A 25609-nucleotide genomic window follows, 5' to 3' on the forward strand; every position below is an offset into this window, starting at 1 on the left:
AATGTCTTGCGTGGGCGCATCTAGTTTCAGGGTACCTCTGCTAACCACGGCTTATTACATGCACCCTGCACCCACCACACAAACTGCATAGTCCATTTCAACGGTAAATTCTGTCTCGCCCTTTCGCCGGCCAGGACTGCGGAGGGTGCTACGAGCCGCACAATGCCGCGGCCCGGCCGCAGCGGCCCTGAGCTCGTGCTGCTCAGCTGCCAGCTGATCCTTCCAATGTCGACGGGCCAAACAATACGTCCGCTCTGGGAGCCGTACCCAGTGCCGCTAGATTGAGGTCGGCATTTTTCTCCAGACCGCGAGTAACTTGTGGTTGTTCTGGTCAGGAATTAGCCCTACCCTGGCGTTATACTTCGAGAAGCTTTAAAGACATCCTGGGGCTGACAGCCTGAATAAAGTCGTTGTTCATGCACAGTGGCGCTCAAACTCCAATCAATTGCAGTAACAAGGCGTGAACTAGATATACCTGCATTTATTCACCACTTTCAGTTAATAGGAATACGTTTTTGTTCCACAAAATCCGTGTTGCAGCCTGGCGGCTGGCGGTTGGTAAAGGTTTCGTAAAAGGCTTTCAGCAGTGCCATGTCATGGTGACTGTAAATTGTGAACATCAAGAAGATAAAAACAAAGTTGCCTTCAGCGTCAAACGCTGCAACAAATATAGTAACATGTCAAGTGTAACACTCAACACACTAGCCTTTGTTTTACCAAGTCCGGTTAGGCCAGTTCCAGTTTTTGTCCTCAGATGCAAGGCTTCGGAGAGCTGCGAGGACGAATTCCATCAGCTCAGGCGGGGTCAGGAGCTCTGATTACCGCTGCCTCAATGACTGAAACTGCGTATTTTCTCGATGACGTCAAACCGTTGGCAGGATTTATCGTGGACCGGAAAACGTGCGGCTTTTCATCGGAAGAAATTGCCCAGAGAAGTACAAAACTTTGACAACAGGCCATACTCAACCGTCATTTTACGATATGGCCGCTGAGGAAGGCATGTGTGTGCACATATGCCTTCCTATCGGGGCGTGTGCCCGCACCCCCTTACCCGAAATTATGGCGTGTGTACATGACATGTGTGACATCACATGACACGGCATGCTCCCCCCCCCCCCTCTCCGCTGATGTGGCTTGTCCGGTTCTTCATATAGGCGAACGGGGCAGCGTGGCAGTCGCCTTCATCCTTCGACCCGACTTGGCATATTACAGGAGACGTACCAATGTCTACTAGTGCTTATTTCATATAATTTTCCGAGAGCTATCCAACGTTTTATTTCATATCGCGGCAGCATGTGAATTGATAGACCCCTAATGCTTGATGTGCATCATATAGGCCCCTCATGCTTCCTGAGATAGCATTAGGAGCCTATATGATGGTAATTTCACCCTTATGACCTGATTTGATCTGACAAAGGACATATTTATCATTGTTCAGTCTGAACTTCGTGATGAAGTTTGTCAATAGCCTTCCAATGTCATTTATTCCGTGGTTCTAGCTTGCTTAGTTATCTGGAACCTAGAGAGGGACTGCTGAGGCCTCCTCCGTTGGGCGCAGGTTACAAGACTTCCGCAAGCGAGGGAGGATTAAGAGAAACGTTCGCACTTTCGCCGATGGGGGCGATCCAAACACCAACGCAAACGCTGCTTTTCGCTGGCCCGTCGATGCCGTGGCAATTTCCAGGCAGCGTGACTTTAGTAGCGCTGGTCCCGATGCGTACTGGTCCCCTTGAAGACGCCTCTAAAATGGCACAGCATTTGGTCCCGCAGCAACTCCGAAGGCAGACTGTGGAAGCGCACATTGTAACCGATATCTGAAATGTTCCCACCTTGGTTTAGATGCCAATCAACATTTGTATCCCTTCCAAGTTTCGTCATCTGGCTTGTGGAATCATTTTCCAAACGACGCGTCACGTATAATTAGACATTTGCAGATCGAATCCCTCTGAGCTGCAGAGATTCTATCTCACGCCCAGGAGGCCAGTATCAGCAATGGTATGAGCTCGAGCTGTGATTGAATGGCCCGAATACCCTTTGGCGCCTCTAGCGGCGACCGTGCATTACCAGGCGGGGTGGCGTGACCTGAGCGGTTCCGGCGCGCGGTGCCCTCAGACCGGGCGCCTCATTAGATGATGAGAACGCCGTGGCCCTCCTGGGCTGGTGCACGCACGCGCCCGGTCAATCACCGGGCCGTCACGTCTCGGCCGTGTCCACGGAATTGAGTGGCGTCCGAGTGGTTGGAGCTGGGCTCCGATGAGTGGCTGGAGCTGGGCTCCGACGAGTGGCCGGAGCTGGGCTCCAACGAGTGGCTGGAGCTGGGCTCCGACGAGTGGCCGGAGCTGGGCCCCAACGAATGGCTGGTGTTGGGCTCCAACGAGTGGCTGGAGCTGAGCCCCGACGAATGACCGGAGCTGGGCTCCGACGAATGGCTGGAGCTGGCCCCCAACGAATGGCTGGTGTTGGGCTCAAACGAGTGGCTGGAGCTAGGCCCCAACGAGTGGCTGGTGTTGGGCTCAAGAGAGTGGCTGGAGCTGGGCTCCGATGAGTGGCTGGAGCTGGGCCCCGACGAATGGCCGGAGCTGGCCCCCAACGAATGGCTGGTGTTGGGCTCAAACGAGTGGCTGGAGCTGGGCCCCGACGAATGACCGGAGCTGGGCTCCGACGAATGGCTGGAGCTGGGCCCCAACGAATGGCTGGTGTTGGGCTCCAACGAGTGGCTGGAGCTGGGCTCCGAGGAGTGGCTCGCCGTCGTCTGTGGTGCATTCCGTCACTCGGAATGCATATATATTGTTTTTTTCATGAGGGGTCGTCCGCAGCGCGGTGGCTGCAGGGCAGCAACTATACCATCCCATGCATTCGTATGATACTTAACGGGTTTGGCGTGGATGCAGTTTTGGACCAGCCTTCCAAACCTGCAAAACAAACCTGGCATTGCTTTATGACATTGTCCTCATCAAAGGACCATGTTTCATGGCCGTTACCTACCTCCAGCCGCGCGCTCCACTTGTTGATGGCTTTCGCAAGCTCGGTGTCGGGTCACATCGGTACAAGCGAATGGTGTATTCACATTTTTCGTGACCCAGGCATTACCAGGCGGGGGTGCCATGACCTGGCATGGTAATCCCTGGTGGGGTTATTATCACACCTGACAAGGGCACCAATGTCACACTTGGCGCCAGCTGATTAACAACGTCAGTGAAGACCACACCTGAAATCCACGTGTACAGGCGCTGTAACAGTTGGCCCTTTGGGGCCGTTTCGTGCCGACCGACGGGCTCGTGCCACCCCAGCCCGGGCCAGCCACGGTACGCGACTTGAGCTCGGCGGAACACGACTCTGGCCAATTTCACTAATATGGTGCAGCACACGAGCCCCATTCTGCTCAGTACCACGACACGGCTGCTGTGTGCCAGTACCACGGCAACGCTGGTGTGTGTCGGGTGGTCTTCCGCACCTCGGGTGGCGTGTGCCGGGGGGTCTTCCGCACCTCGGGTGACGTGTGTCGGGTGGTCTTCCGCACCTCGGGTGGCGTGTGCCGAGGGGTCTTCCGCACCTCGGGTGACGTGTGCCGGGTGGTCTTCCGCACCTCGGGGGGGGGGTCGTGTGCCGGGGGGTCTTCCGCACCTCGGGTGGCGTGTACCGGGGGGTCTTCCGCACCCCGGGCGACGTGTGTCGGGGGTCTTCCGCATCTCGGGTGGCGTGTGCCGGGTGGTCTTCCGTGTGTCATCTATACCGCGGTTTGTGTGTGTCAATTGTGCCGCGGCTTGTGTGCATCAGCTGTGCCGCGGTTTGTTGTGTCAGCTGTGTCGCGGCTTGTGTGTCTGTCAGCGGGGCTGCAGCTTGTACTGGTGTCAACCGTGCCGCGGCTTGTGTGTGTCAGCTGGGCCGCGGCTTTTGTGTGTAACCTGTGTCGTGGATGGAGTGTGTCAGCTCTGTCGCGACTGGTGTATGTCAGCTGTGCCGTGGGTGGTATGTGTCAGTTGTGCCGTGGGTAGTGCGCGTGCCGCAGCTGGTGCTTGTCAGCTGTGCCGCGGGTGGCGTGTGTCGGTTGGGCCGGTACCTCGGATGTGTATCAGGAGTTTCCTGTTCTGGGTCTCGTCAGCGTTTTATTTACCCATCCTCGCCACTCTGACCACGCGGCTGAGCGGCCCTTGCTCCAAGGGCGGCAATACTAGGGTGACTACATTCCACCCACAACCGCCACGAGACAAAGGCAGGGGTGCGTTAGGCAGATGTGCTCGTCAGCCGGCCTGTTGTGACATGTTATTTACTCCTGTCCCCGCCCATATTTAGCCTTCGGTGAGTTGGACACTGCCAGTAAGAGACTAAACATGACGTCATTGTGTGGAGGCATTCGAATGTCCGGGATCGGCTGTTGTCACTGAAATAATAGCCATAAGGACATTCGCACGCGTATTACTCGCAAACGTGCAACCGTCAGTAGATTATGAAAGGGTTGGCCAAAACATCCGTCGTTTGAAATCGCTTTACCTTAATTAAAGCGATGAATTATTCCGTCTGTGACGCTCGTTGCCTACTTTTCCGCCTTTTCACTTCATGACTGTCGCTTATTTACGCCAAATTGAGGGGCGTATTCGAAACTTGATTAGATAAAGTCATGCTGGAAACGACAAGGTAATAATGTGACCCGCATGTTTAAAACGATGTACCATTTGGAACTACCAAATTGAGATCACTCACATTGATTGATAAGAGATAAATGAAGGCACTACTTCGTCCGAGAAGCTACTGCCTCGGGACTAAGAACCCTTGCGATGTAAATTGCCTCTATCTCCGTGGGAGAGTGGAACCAATTAGGGCTGCTGATGTTCTGAAGAGTGACAAGAGCCGAGAGACGATACGCAGCCCACTCGGGTGTCAGGGTCAGGTGAGAGTCTTACCATGTCTGGCTGGGCTTAGAGCCGTCACAGTCTTGCCCCACCAAACGGCCCAATGGGCCGTTCTCCCGTCCTCTTTAACTGAAGCCCTCTGCGTTCCCAGAGGTTTGCTCGGCTTGTCCCGCAACCTTTTCCCAGCAGATTCGCTCCACCCCAGCTACGCCAGTTAGTAACTCAAATGACAACGGCTACAACTAGCCCAGTGGCGGCCGCCGTCCGGCTCAGATCGCTGTGCCTCAGATAAGATGTCCTGCCCTGCAGCTGGCCGCCCGGTGTGTGCGCAGCTTCAGCACGGGCTCGGTGTCCGGTCCAGCCCAGTGTCCGGTCCAGTGTGTCTGTCTCGGTGTCGCGGGCCCGGCGACAGCATGGCCGGCGTGCTGGGATCACTGATGCGCCATACGCGCAGTAGACTCGACCTCAAGCTGGAGCAGCGGCTGAAGAGGCAGGGCAACCGGTCGGCTAGCCCGGATGAGCCCGGCTGGGCCGTACCGCCGCCGGCCGACGGCGACGCTGGCGCCGCTCAGCGGAGACCCGTACGTTCACCGCTCGCGGAGCAGCACACAGATTCGTCCTGCATGACCTGCACCCTGCTAACGATGGGTGGGAAGCGGTGGGAAGTGAACACGGTACCAATTTGTTCCTTCTTGTTAAACTGATAACACTGGGCCCTCTGAGGCATCCGGCGATTTATGTAGACCTGCGCGGAGGCTTTCTCCGCCCCTCCCCCTCGCACCCTCCTCCCCTTGTTATTCAGAACCTAACCAACGGATCAGCTCGGAAGATGTCTCAAACAAATGTTAGTGGTATAAACCATTAATTACGCCAAAAAAAACGCAGGCGGTGCCAGAAAATAAAAAACAATCGGAGATAAACTAGCGTGGAAGCAGGACGCCATCCATCCCAGTATAATGTAAAACATGCGCGACAGGTTTTAATGTAAATGACCGGAATACGATCAACTTGCCTTGAAACATTTCTACGATTCAGAGTTAGTCGGGAAGTACATGGCGAAGTACATGGGATTTTCGAGCGGCATATTTGTTTGTCACATGACGTGATCTTTAAAACCTCTGATGATTAATTCCTAAACCGTTAAGAAAGCGTAAGTGCACAAAACAAGTGTAATGCTGGGATTCCTCATGTGCCTAAGATTGTGCCGACCTCATCCAACAAGCATATCACAGTGTCACCGCTTCTTTTCTGCATTATCCTATACGCGGGCGATGTTTGGTGACACACATGACTCATATGGCGATGGCAGAGGGGGAAATTTGGGGAAGATCTGCGGGCAATCAGAACTCCTGTCTGCTTGTGCGTCTGGGTTTGTTTGCTCTTTTTCACATGATAAAAAGACAAAAATAACCCAGCATATATATGTATATATATACATATGCCTATAAATATATATGTATATATATATATATATATATATATATATATATATATATGTGTGTGTGTGTGTGGGGTGGTGTGGTAGCAGTTACGTCAGGATGTGTTTATGAGGCGGCTAGCCGACATCAGAGGTGTCGGCTAGCCGCCTCCGTGTGTGTGTGTGTGTGTGTGTAGGGTGGTGTGGTAGCAGTTACGTCAGGATGTGTTTATGAGGCGGCTAGCCGACATCAGAGGTGTCGGCTAGCCGCCTCCGTGTGTGTGTGTGTGTGTGTGTGTGTGTGTGTGTGTGTGTGTGTGTGTGTGTGTAGGGTGGTGTGGTAGCAGTTACGTCAGGATGTGTTTATGAGGCGGCTAGCCGACATCAGAGGTGTCCGATGAGACGCCAGTTGGTCAGGAGCCGGAGGTTCGCATCGACAATTTTCCGTGATAAGGAGAGGAGGGGGGGGGGGCAAATGACGCCCACGGCCTCCTTGGTTTCGTCACCGTGGTGTAACATGGGAATTCAAAATATGAATAACTTGATACCACCTTACTTAAACTGCATTGTTGAGATGTTTGGTGTGTTTTAAGGTAAGATATGTTGTGATATGTTATGCTGTTTAGCTGTGTAACATATTCGTATATCATTATTTTGGTTTGACCAACTAACGTAAAAAGTGACAATAGATGGCAAATGAACAAAATACTAACAAATAGCATTATGTTGGCAATCCAAACTTGTGTAGTATCCACACTAAGCGCAATGTACTACGCACAGCACCGAGAAGCTGATACCTGACCTTGATACGTGACCTTCAGTTCTGCAGAAGATCAGGGGCCAGCTCCTGTGATGAGGCAGCTGTTTGGCTTGCCGCTCGCGGGGTCCGACTGAATACGGCGCTTGAATGGCTCATTCTCTCGTTTGCTATGATTGAGAACTGTTAAGATCGCGAGCACCACATTAGGAACTTCTGCTCGGCAACGTGAGTTACGTTCCTCTCCGATGCTAAAATGCTATTCGTGCTTTGCTGTGGGCCTATACGACTTTTCTAAAAGAGTTGATTCTGCAAGAAGTCTCTGTAAGCTTTTGGCGTCCTTCCGTCGAGACCAGTGTACATTTCTGTAGAATTGGCTTCAGGCGTAGGGCAGTGAAAGGTTGAGCTGATATATTTTGATAGATAAAAATCCAATTTTATCCAACTAGTGGCAAAATTGCCTAAAAGCATTCTTGTAATTGGTCTCATTTCTCAGGGTATCTACATAGTTTTGACTCGTGATAGTCTATCGCTTGTGTTAAATTATTTAGAGGCTTTATTTTTAGGTCTTGGTTAGAACAAGTCGACTTTTCATAGAGCGGATTAGTCCTCATCAAAGAGGCATCCCCCCCCCCATTGTATTAGTGAGGCTTACCCCTTAGTTTAGCCCCACCGCAGCAAACTTCCGTTTCGGACTCCCGTTGTCTTATCACGCATAGAAAAGGTCCACAGAAAACGGGTTCGTAAGGTAGCATCATCACGTACCGTCGCGCCGTTACGAGTCCGAAATGAGCTGTCGCTCTGCCTCTCCTACACACATGGGTCGAGTCGAGCAGCATCAGTTGGTCGCCAGCCAGCGATCACCAGCGTTCAGTTGCTCTGCTTGCCGACAGTTCACTGGTCTTTACTCGTCTCACCGCAGCCCGTAGATCCGTTCACACGATAGCAGGGCCCATCTGACGCGGCCCCACCTCTCACACGTGCCGGCCGATCTCGCCGTCTCTGAGCGCTCACGCACGCACCGGCCGATCCCCGCGCGACCGACCGTGTCGGGCCGTCCCGACCAGCCCCGCTCCCGGCGAAATCCCGCCAAACGGCGCGCCGTAATCGGCCACGCAGGCGTCTGGTGCGACAGCTGCGCGCTCCGGCCGCTTGTAAACGCACTTATGGGGACCGCTACAATAGCAGAGGATGAGTGTTCCTGGTCCGCGGTATTGCAGGCTTCACAGCTACTGTATTCTTCCATGCTGATATGTATTGTGTGAACGTGTATATGTATATATATATATATATATATATATATATATATATATGGAGCGTGAAATGTCAAGTTTGGAAGTGCAGGTGAAAACACAAAAAGTCCAACCCGCGCTACCCGTCAAGCATGTTGAAAATTTTCCGGTATTTAGATTTGTGTCTCACACAACCAGTGTGGTCTGCGAGCTAGCGATTCATGCCTTCTCTTCCCGCGCCCAGCAGCTCTACATGTCATTTGCACGACATTAGCAAGTGTGGGACATTACGTGATTTTGAAAATTGTGTGTGTGTGGGCCGTCGCGGAGTCGCTTTGCTAAGCTGATAAACACTGACTATAAAAATGAAATGGCCAAATATATATTCAATCATTTCCTTGTGAGTTGCTCCATTGTTCGAGTTATATCCTTCATTGTTTTGGTGAATCATAGGTCATATCTGCTTTAGTGATTTTGATGCAGTTATATATATATATATATATATATATATATATATATATGTCATATGGCTCTGAAAACTGCAACGGCTCACAGCACCCCTGCAGACGAGCCTGACGCCGGGCTTGCTATCCTGCAAGCTTCATCAGGTGATTCATTCATCATTCCCGTTAAAGCAAGACGTGTAATGTCTCACAGGAACCCAGCACAGGACTTCCTGGCTGGGCCTCGCTTCCTCCATTTGTTCATCATGTGCTGCACCTCTGGCCCCCGTTAAACAAGGCCCGTAATGGATCGCGGCTTCCCAACAGGGAGCTAGCTCGCTGGGGCCGTGGCGCCTCCATATTTTGTCGCATTGCAAACTTATGTGGCTCCTTGATGACCTCATGGCATTACACTGGTGGTGCATTCTGCTGCTGTAAACGAAACCCCGGTGGTGTACTCGCCATCACGGGGAATGCCGCAGCGGGCATTAAAAGTTTACATGAGTGCTACGATTGTTCGCTCAAAGCCTAACTTCCAGTGATGCGATCGGCTGAAATTGTCACTTCGGCTTCGGTTTTATGACTTGCCCACCTCGTTTTAGCATGTCGTTTTGCGCCATGTTCGAACTACGACCGACGCGCCGAAGCGGAACTGGTAAAATCTGTTTGGTACGACCATGTGGTGTACAATGATCCTCACGCCCAGCTCTGGTGCCTTGTGCTACCGCGTGCCAATGAGCTGGAAAGTGGTTGTGCTTGCGACGACCGGATTGGTTCGAATGGACGAAATGACCGGCCAGTGACCCTGTCCCCCGTGTTCGGACAAACGGCGGTGACCGGTCAGTGACCCCGTCCCCCCGTGTTCGGACGAGCGGCGGTGACCGGCCAGTGACCCCGTGCCCTCGTGTTTCCAGGCTCGCTCCAAGGCGGGGTCGATTGAGCCTGTTGGCAAGGGCTCACAGTCATCCAAGGCGCTGCCCCAAAAGGGCTCGCAGAAGGGCAACGGCAAGGGCGGAAAGGGCAAGAAGGGCAAGAAGGGTCGTCACCAGCAGTACGATCTGATCGTCACCATCGACTTGGTGGAGTACGGCCTAACTGAGGAGCTGGTGGCAGGTATGGAGGCGGGGGGGGGGGGAGGGGGGGCAAGCCTGTCAGGATGGGTGACGGGTGATCCGCTGGGTATGATATGAACCCATGAAGACGGACGACGGCGATGCCGCCAGAATTAAGCAACTCCAGGTCCGACTTCTCAGAATATCGGGGGCTGGCTGGCCCGGCCGGATCTGGTCTCGTCAGGTGTCACGTGACCAACGGCATCAACGATAACGCTGCCGATGTGACCTAGGGTCACGCAATTCGAGCACACCACAGTGACGTAGACATTACCGAACGCTAAAAATCGCCCTCAGCATTCACCGTATCGGTTTTTCTGGGAAGGGGCCCCCAGTTGTTGGCATCGCTAGTGCCAAACGGGGTTAGAGTGAGTGCCGCAAGTTGGGCTTTGTACGCGGCGCCACGGCCTTGGAAGCGCGCTAAAAATACGTCGCGCTTCCTTGGCTGTCGCCGGGCACCAAGTTTCTCCCAAAACTTTCTCTGTCTGAGTGACAGTTGTACGCTCCGTGTTTTCCGTCCGTCGCTAAAGAAGCCCATGTGCCCCGCAGAAGACCGAACCCCGCGCGGCATCACGTCAAGAGCCCAGAATGATTGGATCAATCGCTCGTGCGCGGCGCGCTCGGCCCAGTGGAGGACCATTCGAGCCCCGCTGAAGGACCCCCGTGGCAGGGCCAGACGAGTTCATCGCGGACCGGTAGAAAGTCGCAGCTGTGATTGGTAAGAGGCCTGTGAGCGGTCACTTTAGGACCAGGAGGCCTCCTCAGGTCAATCAATGGAGGGAGCAGGCTCAGCGTGGAAAGCGCGCCAGCGGTATTCCGCTGCAACGGAGTAACTTCGCTCACCTCGAGCCCCCGCGTGTGTTGGCCTGTCCTCATCTCGCCCAGCTGTCGGCGCCGTCCTCGGAGGAGCTGACGGCCAGGTGCGTCGCTCGCTGCCACGCGACGGAGGCGGGGGCTGTGCGGCACTAATTGGGGCTGCCGCCAGCGGTGCGTCACTCGCTGTCAGCGCCGCGGCCACTGCGGCCACTCCGCCCCTCCCTCCCCCCCCCCCCCCCCCCCCCCCCCCCTCCGCCTGACTCAGCCGCCTGCCACCGATCGCCGGGAGGCAGCGGTTGAGGGTGGCGTCACGAGGACGCATCACGATAAGACGCGCCGCCAGAGGACCAACTCAAGTTCCCAACAGCTGAGAGTGCGCCGATCTGGCGGTCCGAGCCGTCCTGCTGCGGCCCGGCGTCTGGATGCGGGCAGGACTGGCTCCTGACCGGCGCACCTGACTACCACCTGGCCCCGGGGCCCCGGGAGAGAGAGATGGCCCCCGAGTGGTATCCTGGCTACCACCTGGCCCCGGGGCCCCGGGAGAGAGAGATGGCCCCCGAGTGGTATCCTGGCTACCACCTGGTCCCGGGGCCCGGGAGAGAGAGATGGTCCCCGAGAGGTATCCTGGCTACCACCTGGCCCCGGGGCCCCGGGAGAAAGAAATGGCCCCCGAGTGGTATCCTGGCTACCACCTGGCCCCGGGGCCCCGAACAGAGAGACGGCCCCCAAGGGGCATCGTTACGGCCCAGCCGGCTGACCCAGCCGGCCTTAGCCGCAAGTTTGTGAATGACCGGGCTGCGATCGGGGCCTCGACGGCCCTCTCGCTGGTAGTTAGGCTCGCCACCGCTGGCGCTCACTGCTGGCCGGATCATGAACGTCACGTGATGGGATCAGCGGCTGACCTAAGCTGACTGGGTCAAGCAGGACACATCGCTGTCTGGATCAGCGGGCTGACCCAGGCTGACTGGGCCAAGCAGGACGCACTGCTGTCTGGCACCAGTCCAGTCCTGGCCCGGACCGTCTGAAGCCGTTGTGTGGTCCCAGTTCTGGCCCAGACTACCTTGAGCCGTGTTGTTACGTCGCGGACGACAAGAAGACCGCAGCCACGTTGCCGGGTCCGCTCTGCCGACTGTTTCAGATGGCCTGTGGATGGCTGCGAACAGCCAGCTCTGAGAACTGAATGCAATTACACGCGTCAGCGCCGGCCGGGCGCCCTCAGATCCTCCTCAGGTTTTTGCTATGACAGATGGACTAAGCAGGCACGATATTACCCTGTCGCCCGGCGACTTGGTTTCCCTCGACACCGGTCACTCACAGATCACAGCAATCACCGGCCTCTGAGCCGGCACAGCTCTGGATTATGTAAGTAATGTTGATAACCACTAGATACGGGGGACAACGGCTCACTAATGTAAACAGATTTGAAAGATCATGGACCCGAACTGTGATTGCCCTTTGTGGTTATTTTGGCTAGGCGGTCCACAAACTAGTTTGATCTCGTTTGGGACAAGTCATCGCAGGTGAACAGTGTTGCTTTCGTTATTTATTTTCCCAGTGCCGGAGTTTTGTGCAGGTGCAGACTTCCCGAAAGCCCCTTTGCAATTCTACCGCCATGAATTCCTATTCGTTTGGGACCCTGTTTAACTGGAATCTTTTTGTAAACGAGGGTGCTTACTATGGAAAAGATATGCTACACCCCAGTGCGCAGTCTGTTTATATTCTAGTACCGCCCACCGTCGTAAACCGCGGACGCGGCGACTAGAAGTGGTTTTGCGTTCTAGCTCGACATGTAATTGCATCGTTCATAATGCTTTAACTTCAAAGTGATAATAATCCAGACCAAACTGCCTCGTCTGCGCTGTGAGGCCCTCATCTCAGAGGGTTTAAAAATGTGTACGTTGTTCGCATTCCATTCGTTTTCTGACGGTCTTATTGACGTAAGTAACGCTGAAAGCGGTAATGCATCGTCGTCGCCCGCGCCCTCTCGTGCCGCTTGGTGGCGTCCGCCAATTTCACCCGTGCGCCGACCGCATTGTCGCCGTGGCTCAGCGTTAGCCGTGGTGGCACCGTCCCAATGGCAGACGAACGCAGGCCGGTCGTCGCGTCTCGTCGACGACGATTCATCGGCGTCGACGGCCCCCCTGCTGCCGGCCGGGCGCCGCCGTTCCGGGTATTTCGGGCGCCAGCCGATGAAGGACATCCGTCGTTCACGGCTGGTCGGTTGGCGGTCCCTCCCCCCCCCCCCCCCCCCCCTCTGGCGCCGGGGACACGCAGCCGACCGCCGCCGCTCTGCCGCCGTTGCAGAGTTCAAGGAGGCGTTCATGCTGTTCGACAAGGACGAGGATGGGGTGATCAACATGAACGAGCTGGGCGTCATGATGAAGACGCTGGGCCAGCGGCCGACAGGTGAGCCGAGGACCGCCGGTCTCGGGCCAGCGCTGGTCAGGGGGTTTGCTGGTCAGGGGTCCGCCAGTGGTCAGCAGCGTGCTGAGGCCACTGCTGGGCAAATTACTCCGACTAAGAATGCCGACAACTGAGGAAGCTCACGTAAAACTGGTGCTCCGTGTTGCGGGGATATTATCGAAACTCAAAATGAGTCATTCATAGAGCCCTTTACATAAACCTGTACGACATTTAAACAAGCGATGGAGTCCACTTGCAAAGAACACGATCACGGTGAAAGTGAACCGATATACAGGCCGGTGCAGCGCGCGGTAGTGGGGCGATCAGCCGTAAACGGGCACACAGGCCGCATTTGCCTTGGATCAAATGTCTCGTTAGGACCGCAGTTGACTGGCAGGGATAGGGAATCGATGCTGTAACCACGTGACCACGATCATCTTGTTAATGAAGCTCTGCAAAATTGACTTTGAGTCGTTGCCGACGACTTGATTGCGTTTGCATTAGCAGCAGGATTGCGTTTATACCATGGGCGAGGCTTAGCAGAATGTGTGCTATACAAACAGGGATTTGATGCGCCAGAAGATAGTGCCGCTGTCCTCTAATGGGAGAAGTCTCTGTCGTGGGTTCTGCAGCAGTGCTGCAGAGTGAAGCTTCTGCAGAGGGTTCTCCAGCGGTGCTGCAGTGTGAAGCCTCTGCCATGGGTTTTGCAGCAGTGCTGCAATGGGCGCTGCACGGGGCAGCCGACCGTCACTGATGCCCTGGAGCTCCTTTCCTGGCTGGCTGAGGTCACGTGTTGGTCTTGAACTCTTATTGACGTTACAAATTGGTCTGGAGCAATCACGCCGTGAACCCGCGCAATGCTGGACGTTACGCCGTGGACCGGCGTATGCTGGACGTCACGGCTGTGACCGGCGCACGCTGGTCGTCACGCTGTGACCGGCGCACGCTGGTCGTCACGCTGTGACCGGCGCACGCTGGTCGTCACGCTGTGACCGGCGCACGCTGGTCGTCACGCTGTGACCGGCACACGCTGGTCGTCACGCTGTGACCGGCGCACGCTGGTCGTCACGCTGTGACTGGCGCACGCTGGGTCGTCACGCTGTGCCTGCCACCTGGCTACGCTGGACCCGTCACCGGCTGTGTCACGCTTACGTGACTGGACGTCCACGCTGGTCGTCACGCTCGGGCCTCCGTGGCGTCACGCTGTGACCGGCCTACGCTGGACGTCACGCTGTGACCGGCCACGCTGGTCGTCACGCTGTGAACCGGCGCACGACTGGTCGTCACGCTGTGACCGGCGCACGCTGGTCGTCACGCTGTGACCGGCCTACGCTGGACGTCACGCTGTGACCGGCGCACGCTGGACGTCACGCTGTGACCGGCGCACGCTGGTCGTCACGCTTTGTGACCGGCCTACGCTGGGACGGTCACGCTTGTTGACCGGCGCACGCTGGTCGTCACGCTGTGACCGGCGCTACGCTGGACGTCACGCTGTGACCGCGGCTAACGCTGGACGTCACGCTGTGACCGGCGCACGCTGGACGTCACGCTGTGACCGGCCTACGCTGGACGTCACGCTGTGACCGGCACACGCTGGACGTCACGCTGTGACCGGCCTACGCGGGACGTCACGCTGTGACCGGCCTACAGCTGGACGTCACGCTGTGACCGGCGCACTCTGGACGTCACGCTGTGACCGGTACGCTGGACGTCACGCTGTGACCGGCGCACGCTGGACGTCACGCTGTGACCGGCCTACGCTGGACGTCACGCTGTGACCGGCACACGCTGGACGTCACGCTGTGACCGGCCTACGCTGGACGTCACGCTGTGACCGGCGCACGCTGGACGTCACGCTGTGACCGGCCTGCGCTGGACGTCACGCTGTGACCGGCCTACGCTGGACGTCACGCTGTGACCGGCGCACGCTGGACGTCACGCTGTGACCGGCCTGCGCTGGACGTCACGCTGTGACCGGCCTACGCTGGACGTCACGCTGTGACCGGCCTACGCTGGACGTCACGCTGTGACCGGCACACGCTGGTCGTCACGCTGTGACCGGCCTACGCTGGACGTCACGCTGTGACCGGCACACGCTGGTCGTCACGCTGTGACCGGCCTACGCTGGACGTCACGCCGTGACCGGCGCACGCTGGTCGTCACACTGTGACTGGCCCACGCTGGTCGTCACGCTGTGACCGGCCTACGCTGGACGTCACGCTGTGACCGGCGCGCTCTGGACGTAACACTGCGACCGGTTTATGCTGGACATCACGCTGTGACCGGCGTACGCTGGACATCAGTTCGGACGTATACCGTCAGTGTGACCAACGTCGCAGCGGACAAGTTCACAAGAGTACATCTGCGTGAGAGGTATTCTTCGCGTTCTCGGTCTACTCTAACTGATGTATGGGCGCTCTGTAAGTGGTGGATGGATAATACTTTGTCAAAAATATTTGATTATTGCTCCACTTTGATCGCTTGTCAGAATCGCTGTGCGAAGTGAGTTGGAATCACTAACATTGATCCCGTTGTGGGTTTCTGAGGCATCCATGAGACTATATGGGCATTGGGCAGCTGACCCCAGTTCGGCTATTCATAGACCTGGACATAAACCAGACCTCGAGCTCAGGCCGTACTTTAGCTCTCATTTATGGGCGTAAAGCGGTGCTAGTTCAAACACTGATGTTTCCTGATTGGACCCTGTTCTCTGGAACGGCGCTTTATTTAGAGACGCTCTGAGAGCACAAGGCAGAGTTACAAGCACTCAACAGAGATAAAAGGCGGTATTTTTTTCTGAAATATTCATGCTTATCGGACGGTGATGCAGATATCTGTCGATATTTGCACGAGCAAGTAGGTTTACTATCAAAAGTGGCGTCTGGTGGAGGGAGGGAGACATACCTTGAGCTGAGAGCAGAGCGTCCTAAACCAAAACCGATCTTTGTTAAGATGGCAGCAGTTAAATGTTATTTGCGTCAGAATGGCCCACTTCCGTCGTCTAGACGGCTCCCCTAATCTGCAAAGCAGCGCTTCAACAGTCGTCTCTCCGCACCAGGCTTGTGGCCAGCTGGTGCAGTGTGGAGCCCCGCCTTTGTTTCGCGGTCTGACGTGTCGTCAGGTCGGCCTCGAGCTGAGCTGAGGAGCTGAGCTGAGCAGCTGAGCTAAACTGAGCTGAGGACCGTCTCATGACGTCCCTCTCCGCCGTTAGCAGCCACCGCCGTGCGTCCCTCTCCGCCGTTAGCAGCCGCCGCCTTGTGTCCCTTCCCGCCGTTGGCAGCCGCCGCTGTGTCCGTTTCTACCGCTAGCAGCCGCCACTGTGCGTCCCTCTCCACCGTTAGCAGCCGCCGCCGTGCGTCCCTCCCCGCCGTTAGCAGCCGCCGCCTTGTGTCCGTTCCCGCCGTTGGCAGCCGCCACTGTGTCCGTTCCCGCCGTTAGCAGCCGCCACCGTGTGTCCCTCCCCGCCGTTAGCAGCCGCCGCCGTGCGTCATTTTGGCCAGGTCGTTTGTCGACGGCGCCGCCTGATCAGCCGGCTAATGGCGTCATCAATACGTCTCGGTGAGCCTCGGCCTTGATTTGGGCTCGCCATGGGCCGGCGTCGGCGTTAGAGGGTCGTAACTTAGCTCGTCTGTACCGACTCGCCCGACAGCTGACCGCTGGTCCGCGCTGGCCGCCGGCCACGACGGCCTCCAGCTCAGGACAGCCGACGGCTGACCTCTGGTCCGCGCTGGCCGCCGGCCGTGACGGCCTCCAGTTGACCGCTGGTCCGCTCTGGCCGCCGGCCGTGACGGCCTCCAGTTGACCGCTGGTCCGCTCTGGCCGCCGGCCGTGACGGCCTCCTGCTCAGGGCAGCCAACAGCTGACCGCTGGTTCGCGCTGGCCGCCGGCTGTGACGGCCTCCAGTTGACCGCTGGTCCGCTCTGGCCGCCGGCCGTGACGGCCTCCTGCTCAGGACAGCCGTTGGGCGCCGCTGGGAGAGGCCGCGATAGCTGCGAAGCTGCACACTCGGCGCAATCGGGCCCTCTCCCACTGGTCTGACTGCCCTCCAACATCTACCTGTGCTAGGTGTCCGGGCTTCGTGATGGTGTTATCATGTATAGTCTGCCTCGACTGCCTGTGCTGCTGCTCGATGCACAATACGTGGCGCGTTGCGATGGCAGTGCGACAAAAGTGGATTCTCTGGGAAGCCTCAGGAGCGCTGGACATTTTTGCTGCGACGCCACTGCGGCTGTTTAATTTTTGATGAGCGTAAAATCCGGTCCGAGTGAACCTGATGTTTTTCGCCTGTAGTATTGGTAAATCTGTGCATTGATCGGCTGGTCTGGTCCAGTTGAACTTTGACCTCTCCGTCTGTTGTATTGGCGTCTCATGTTATCGCCACTTGCCAACATTAAAAAAATAATAATATTGAACACGATTGTGGAAATATCTCAATGGTCACGTGTCCCAGAACAGAGCCAAATAAACCAATACATCGGAGTTCACGGCGCTCGTGCAGCATGCTTTGTACGTACGCGTGCGTATGAGCACGTTGTACTCGTGTAGCATGTGTTGTGCGTGTAGCAGGTTTTGACTCATCAATCATCGTTGATTTTACGTGAGCCTTTCTCGTGTGAAACCAAGCTTACCTGCTGATGATGCAGAAGGCTCAACTCGGGTGTTCCCTTTCACAGAAACTGAACTAGAAAAAATGGTATCAACGGTGGATCAAGAGGGTACGGGACAAATAGAGTTCAACGAATTCTTACAGATGATGGCTAAGAAGATGGCAGGCATGGAGAGTGAAGAGGAACTGAAAGAAGCCTTCAAGTGAGCTAAATGGTGTTTGCATAATGACGGATGCATCCAATTCACCTCTACGCCCTTTGCTTTCTATCGGGTCACCTACTACCCTCTTCATCATGTTAACATCAAGTGTTAGCATGTATCGTTTTTCACAGATGTGCGATTGAGTCCCATCAAAACGTCGTCTGTCTGCCGGGAGCTGTATAAATCACGGCTTGTGACGTAGCGGAGACAAAGCGCCAATGACCGTCACCGTCAACATTCGTCCGCTTCAGCAGGGTGTCGTGAAGCGGCGACCACAGCCGATACGACACGGGGGACCTTCTCCCTGGCCAGGGGGCGGGGGGCACCTGTCGCTGGTTCACACTCCCCCCCCCCCCCCCCCCCCACTGATCGCGACCACGACGTTGGGATGTCGGCGTCCAGGTTATTCCAGGTCATGGGTACCGGTAGTCTAGTGTGCAGGTCGATGAATTCAACCGATGCGTGAAAACAAAGTGAGACACAGGCGTGAAGCCTGTCGTGGCACGCCGGGCCCTGTAGCAAAGCGAACACTGTGGCACACCGAACTATGTGGCACACCGGACTCTGTGGCACAGGGGACTCTGTGGCACACCGGTTATTGTTGCACGTCGGACTCTGGCACACCGGATTCTGTGGCACAGCGGACCCTGTGGTACACCGGACTCTATGGCACACTGGACTCTGTGGCACACCGGACTCTGGTACACCGGACCCAGTGGAACACCAGACCCTGTGGTACATCGGACCTAGTGGTGGTGGTTGTGACTTTTGGTTGGGCTCCCGCTCCACTGTACTAAAATGTTGCCTTCTGCATACATATATATATATATATATAGTTATAAAGGAAAAACCTGAATTCAAAGGAGGTGATGGTCATGGTTCACACAACGGACACAACACTCATCTGCACGTAAACAGGTCAGGTTGAAAAAAAAAAAACGAAATCACACAGCCAAAGGTCGTTTAGGCTCCGGATAAAAAGTGCCTAGTAATTTACGGAAGATGTGCTAGACACATGATATTCAATTTTCCGCTTCTTTTGGTGACTATGAAGTGATCTTAATATATAAGATGGAGACAATTGCTGTATTTTTCTATTTCGCTGTAATAATTTTCAATGTCAGAGCTAGTGTCACGCATAGATCAATGATATTGAATGGTGCACAAAAGATATTTCATCGCGTGATTATGCATTTTTCAAACTCATCTGTTTGGGTGCAGATAAGTGTTGTGCTCGTGGTACTGGATGTGCGAACCATGATCATGAACTTACTTATCGCGCGCCATTTATGCGATATGGCCTAGCGATGTTTGCTAAATGTAGCCTTGTTTCCTCACTGTTTTGCTCTGCTGATAATTCCCAAGTGTAGCGAAACGTTAACAGGTTGATACAGGTACGACAGGGACTGATGTTTTGGCCATTACTTGTCTGTTATTCTTACTCTTTGAGGATCTTTGACACATATATATATATATATATATATATATATATATATATATATCACGCGTTTTCAGGTAATGGGAATGCAGCTGCATCTCCAATTGACAGCAACAATGCACTCATACTGGTTCCTAGAAGTTTTCGCCGGTGGCACTGTCCAACATTGTGTGTGTTATCGATCAGTTTTCCAGCAAGTCCTTCCTCGGCAGGCGGAACTACTTGTCAGCTGGGTGACCCAGCCCTGCCTGACCATAGCACTACTACAAATTCGTACTGCCGTACCCGTTTATCGCAGATCTTGGACACATTCAGCGGCATATTTCTAGAAACCTCACCATGGATCAAGAGTTGAAATCAGGGTACAAAAGGCTGCCGAGAGCTCTTTCTTCACAGCACAAGCACTCAAGGTCCAATGCGAAATTTCGGAAAGTTTGGGAGCCGTTCCTGTCATCTGAGGAGAAGTCCCATACAGATTGTAGCACTCTTTGACAAATTCATAGTCGCATTTACATAGCCCTCATGCATAGACGTATTCCAAGTGTAAACGTTGACCGCTGAATGAATTGCTTTTATTGAAATAAGTATAAGACAAGTAATGAAATGATGCCTTTCAAGCTTTTTTCAAAAACTGAAATGCTGCCCGTCGATCTCCATATATGTGTGTGTGTGTGTGTGTACATGTATATATCGATGAATCCAGCGAAACCTGTTCCAACGCTTGCAAGCTGATTTTACGTTTCCTCTAGAACGTAACCAAATATATTATTTGTGTTTACCCATACGTTTCACAGACACCTAACCCAGTAAGAAAACTGATATGGTTAGTTGAAGAATTTTAGAAAATGTTACCACATCATCACCTGGAACACCCCTTCCAGCATACCGGCACGCAACAGAGCAGTATGTGGAACGCTACTCTCCCATATGTCACACAAAGATCAACGAGTGGAAAGCCTTTGTTTTCATGCAACGATAAGAGATTAACGCGTAAAACACATTTTCTATCATACGACGCCCATCACAGTTCAACACAGTCCACGCTGCGGTGTGGAGTGTGTTTTACAGAACTGAACTGAACTGAACTTAACTGAACCGGTGCACCGGTTCAATCGGCAGAGTGAAGCCGAGAGTTACCCCGTGCTCTGAATGATTCCATTGTTCCCCAGAGCAACTGAGAATCTGGAACCCTTTCATTCAGTGAGTCGGATTTTGGTATATCTTACGAGCTCGCTGGACGTCAGCTCGCAGCGCTGTCGTGGTGGAGAGCTCCTTACGTCATGGACCGGCGGCGGCCGGCCCAAGGCGGCTGAATCGCGCCGGGATGACGTCACTTCCTGGACGTCATTAGTAGCCGCGGGCGTGCTGCCGGAGGCGACGCCACGTTGTCCGCGGAGTGGACACGCGAGCAGCCGTGTCCAGGCCCGGGGGGCAACAGGTGTCCGGAGCGAGATCGATTGTCGAACCGGGCCATGGTGAATCCTTCTGCTGGGTCGATGCGGACTCGGTGTGTGCTCGCCGCCTTTCTCAGATGCTCACAAATGTTGCAAGTCGGAAACAGGTGGACGAGATTCCTGGAACTGCTCCCGTTGGCTTTCCGTCCGTAGTTTCGTGGTTGTCGCAACGCGTGCTGGGGGTGGGCATTTCGTCTTGGGGATGTAAACTTGGATGACGCTGATTTGGTTTAGTGGTCAAATCAGCTCCGGGGTTTCTGCAGCAGAAGCAGCTACAAAGTCGCTTCCGGTTCTCCCGCCGGGCTGAAAGTTTGATGGCGGAAACTGGTCATGGCTGGTCATATCCAGACCCACGAGCAGACGAATGTGTATACAGTGGCCAGCCGTAGGGCTCATCACTCATTTGCTGCATTATTCATGTGTATGTGGTGGGAAATATGGAAATGAAATTGGTGAAATTCGTGTACGGACAAATCCTTTGTCTTCGGCGATGCATCGTTGCTTGATGACCATTTTAAAAGAAGGCTGGTTTTTGGCCAGTCGGCTAGCTGGTTAGCCACTGATCGATCGTCTAGCCGCGGGGAGGCGCCCACCGATCCGTCTAGTTGACCACGGGAGTTAAAAACTACCGAAAAATATATTTGCACAGGTTCGAGCCGTGGATTTGGGACGTCTATAGATTCACCCCGTTATCCATTCGGCCATGACTTGCAGATTCTGGTTGGCGCTAGATTTAGTAAATACGCTGGGGCTATTTCTTACCACACGTAATTTATTATGCGTGCTTGAAACACGCCACATGATTATATGTCCTATCAGAACGCCACCAGACGTCTAGGACTAGTGTAAACATTATTACAAGAATGAGAACAGCGCCATATTGTATTGTAGGAACAAATTCAGAATTGCTACGATATCTCATTGCTGTTTCCTTAGATTTACTACTTTCAGAGTGAAGCGAGATGCTACCCGGGCAACGCTCAGGTCACCACACTGTCCGGCAAAATCTTGGGAAATTGACTCTCCTCCGAGGATCCCGGGGTAGGTAAACATAACTTGATTTCAGGCCATTATGTGTTAAGCAAATACGTTTTCACTGAAACCCGAGAGTGAAACCAAATCTGAGACTATACATTCATTATGAGCTTATTAGCTAATAACTTGAACCCACAGCTATCCGACTAGCCGCCGGTCCGCATTGATCTAGCCGCCGGTCCGGATTGGTCTAGCCGTCGGTCCGGACTGGGCTAGCCGCCTGTCCGGACTGGGCTAGCCGCCGGTCCCCATTGGTCTAGCCGCCGGTCCGCATTGGTGTAGCTGCCGGTCCGGAATGGGCTAGCCGCCGGTCCGGATTGGTCTAGCACCAAAACGACAGCGAGCTCACCACAGCTAACATAGCTATCAGTCGAGCTGCCATCCTTACACGTCCATGTGATACCCTGCAATGTCAATACCGCGAACTGCTTACGTAGAAATATATAACATGCTGCTAGGAGAGCCAAAGTGGCTTGGTTACTACGCTTGTGCAGCTTTGAGGGTCTCTCCAAATCGACCAATGGGTGAGTTCAAAAAGTTTTCCTTCGATGGCTTGTAAGGTCGTGTAACTCTGTGTGACTTTGTAACTCTGTGTGGTTCTGAATGCCTCTGAAGAATGGGAGCTTCACTGGCAGAGAGACTATTACTGCAGCTACTTTTCGTGTATGGGATTAAGTAGAAATTCCATGCATACAAAATGGTCATTTCTCACCTCTTATTAAGCGATGCGGTTCTTTAACGATCCTACTTGACCTCAAAATGTGCTATGAGCGGGTTCTCACGTACTTGCCTTCAGCATGCAGTACGAAAATCCTGGAATAATCAGCGCTTATTTTCCTCAGGTCTAGACACTCTCAAAGGGGTTCCCATAACGTAGTGGTGAACGCTGCCTTAACCACTGCGCGTCTGGAAAACCTGAGTTACGGGGTTCGATTCCTCGCGGGTGCCTTCCACTTCCTGCCAGTGTGAGTGGCAGGCGACGCCACACAGCCTCAGCAGCTGAGGTCGTCGTAAAGCCCCAGTGACGAGGCACTCTCATAGATTCTGTGCGTCCTACGCCAAAAAATGTGAGGTGAAGAAATTGACGGCAAACATGGATGGCGTGTTTCCAAAATGGCAGGCATCAGATGTCTCCCCCTAGCGGCTACCGCGTGACGGATCCGTTGCGCGGGTTTCATGATTAAAATGCGTGCCCACAGGAATCACAAAATATGGGACAGCGTTAACGTTTTTATTCCCTTATTCCTGCGCATGCGGGCGCAACAACACATAGCTAATGCTAACATATTACCAACGCTGCAGATGCTTAAGCCAAATCGCGAACGGATCACGACTGGAGGCACCAAGCCGCGTGTTCCCCCGAACAGGTCAGGACTGGAGGCACCGAGCCGCCTGGTCACCCGCACAGGTCAGGGCTGGAGGCACCGAGCCGCCAGGTCACCCGCACAGGTCAGGGCTGGAGGCACCAATCCTCGTGTTCCCCGCACACATGAGACACGGTCCCACCTCGCGTGCGGTGTGGTGGGACGAATGGCGTGGTGACGAGTCCAGTGCGGCTTCTGCAGTCAGTCATTTCCTCTGGTCCAGGGTGTTTGACAAGGACGAGGACGGCCTGCTGACCGTTGGTGAGCTGCGGCACATCATGACCTCCATGGGGGAGAAGATGAGCAACGACGAGGTGGACGACATGATCCGAGAAGCCGATAAGAACGGCAATGGCAAGATAAATTAATGAAGGTGAGGTGTACATTGTGTGGAGGTGTTTGTTTATCTTGCTGTGGTGATATCGTCAAGTTTAGCCCCGACGCACTTTTGAGAGCAGCTTGGCCCAACACCCTGCGGTCAGTAAATATAGGTGAAGTTGTGCCCGTTATGTTTATTTGGACTTAAACATAGACGTAGAACCAGAACCAACTCTTGTTTGAAACTGATAATTGGAATAAAGAATAAAGTGAACCGTAAAGGCCTCAAGTGAAACAACTTATAATTAGGTTGGATTGAAAAATTGGTCACCCTCACATGGACTAGGACGCGTGCTTGTAAGAGTTCTATTTGATTCTATAAGTAACCGTTGATGTACCCATCATATGCCACATTAGACCTCGCATGTTAAGCTGGTCTAGAGCGTAATGGATTTATACACATGGGTTAGGCTTCAGAATATGTTTCTTTGATGAATTAAACTAGAGCGTATTTTAACTCGCAGAAGAGGCAAAATGGTGGTTGTTTATGACTGAAGTTTTGAAGGTTGGATTTGGCTACCTGGGGAGAGTTAATTGTAAAAAGGGCCGAGGGGCCTATGCACGCCCCTCTCCCTACTACCCTTCGGCCTCAGTGCTTTCCTTAAAGATCATCTACATTACTCCTTGCTTTGCAGGTCAACATTACCCCTGTGCCCAGATCACCCCGTGTTCCAGCTTTTCATGGCAACGCGTCGCACCAATGACCTCGTTCGCACAGATTGACTTTAAAATAGCTGTTGTCCCTCTTTATCGGCTTACGGCGTCACAAATTCCAATAATGTTTGACAATAACTGCCCGTTCCGCGTAAGACAAGACGCACGCTCCGTCCGCTCCAGGGTGCGAAGAGGTGATACCGCTGGCGCCGGTAGGAACGCCACACGTGGCGGTAACACTCACTCACGTCTCAAATAGTTTGAAAGTGTGTTCCAATAATGTTATGTAATGGATGTTGTGGATTATAAGCTGTCCAATACCCACGGATCGCGTAGGCACACTACCCGCGCAGCGATAGATACTGATATATGTATACATATATATATATATATATATATATATATATATATATATATATATATATATATATACAGAGAGAGCGGATGTCGTCGGTGTCGCGATAGCACCGCTTGATCTGCATGACATGATTGGCGTATCAGTGATGGGCAACGGGTTATGATTAGTTTTTTCTGAGCTTTTCAGTTTGTGTCACTAAGATTCGCGGTGCGTTTGGGACTCTAAATTTATCGCTGCTCGAGCTTTGTATTATGTTTCCACCGGCATGGCCCTAAGGCATATTGTTTCCCGTAAATGTGCGCGAAAGTGTCCCTTTGAGAAGTGCGAATACGCTCTCCTCTCGTGTGCACAGTGACCCGACACCGACAAGCGGACAGTCTCGAATGTATCTGGATCGTCACACAACGGCCGGACCCATCATAGTGGGCTGATTTCACGGCAATCTGTGCAGACGTTTTGGCTGTGGATCTGGTTGGAGAAAAAAAAATTAGACGCATGAAGGTTAAACTGCATATTCATGTAACGAGAGCTGTAAATTGTCCATACCCGTTTAAAAGTCGTGCCCATCTCAATCCCCTCCTGGTCAAAAACAGGTTGTGCCCCACGAATGATTTCCCATCCCAGGATGCACCACGGGTGCATGACTATCCTCAGTCCTGTGTCTACCCCCGTCCCAGTCTAGTGGCCAGTCCAGAGCTCGCCAGTCCCCAAGACTGACTTCAACTCCCGCAATCCGGCAGCTGACCACACCTCTCCCCTCAGTCCAGTGACTGACCCCAGCTCTTCCTTGATCGGCACCTGACCACTACCTCCCCTCTCAGTTCAGTGACTGACCCCAGCTCTCCCGTGATCGGCACCTGATCATATCTCCCCTCTCATTTCAGTGACTGACCCCCCCCCCCCCCCAGCTCTCCCGTGATCGGCACCTGACCATACCTTCCCCTCTCAGTTCAGTGACTGACCCTCCCCACCCACCCCCACCCCCACCCCCAGCTCTCCCGTGATCGGCACCTGACCACACCTTCCCTCTCCCTCAGTCCAGTGACTGACCTCAACTCCCTCGCGATCCGGCCACTGACCTCAGCTCCC

The 25609-nt window shown here is 54.0% G+C and overlaps 1 protein-coding gene across 1 annotated transcript; it reads left to right on the top strand.

Moving 5' to 3' along the window:
• Positions 1 to 9618: 9618 nt before the first annotated feature.
• LOC119110570 (calmodulin-like) lies at positions 9619 to 23498 on the top strand. Its single transcript, XM_037234446.1, has 4 exons — positions 9619 to 9812; positions 12932 to 13033; positions 17704 to 17839; positions 23354 to 23498. The coding sequence occupies exons 2-4, from the start codon at positions 12949 to 12951 to the stop codon at positions 23496 to 23498; spliced, it is 366 nt and encodes a 121-aa protein (XP_037090341.1). The 5' UTR covers positions 9619 to 9812; positions 12932 to 12948.
• The last annotated feature ends 2111 nt before the right edge of the window (positions 23499 to 25609 follow it).

The sequence above is a fragment of the Pollicipes pollicipes genome, unplaced genomic scaffold (assembly GCF_011947565.3).
Source record: "Pollicipes pollicipes isolate AB1234 unplaced genomic scaffold, Ppol_2.1 Scaffold_7231;HRSCAF=8579_pilon_pilon_pilon, whole genome shotgun sequence".
NCBI lineage: Eukaryota > Metazoa > Arthropoda > Thecostraca > Pollicipedomorpha > Pollicipedidae > Pollicipes > Pollicipes pollicipes.

Bases quoted from the DNA above. Each gene is read 5' to 3' on its own strand.
- LOC119110570 (XM_037234446.1), top strand. From the start codon at position 12,949: ATGCTGTTCGACAAGGACGAGGATGGGGTGATCAACATGAACGAGCTG. The intron at 13,034-17,703 runs GTGAGCCGAGGA...TCCCTTTCACAG, and splicing joins GCTGGGCCAGCGGCCGACAG to AAACTGAACTAGAAAAAATG. The intron at 17,840-23,353 runs GTGAGCTAAATG...CCTCTGGTCCAG, and splicing joins GAACTGAAAGAAGCCTTCAA to GGTGTTTGACAAGGACGAGG.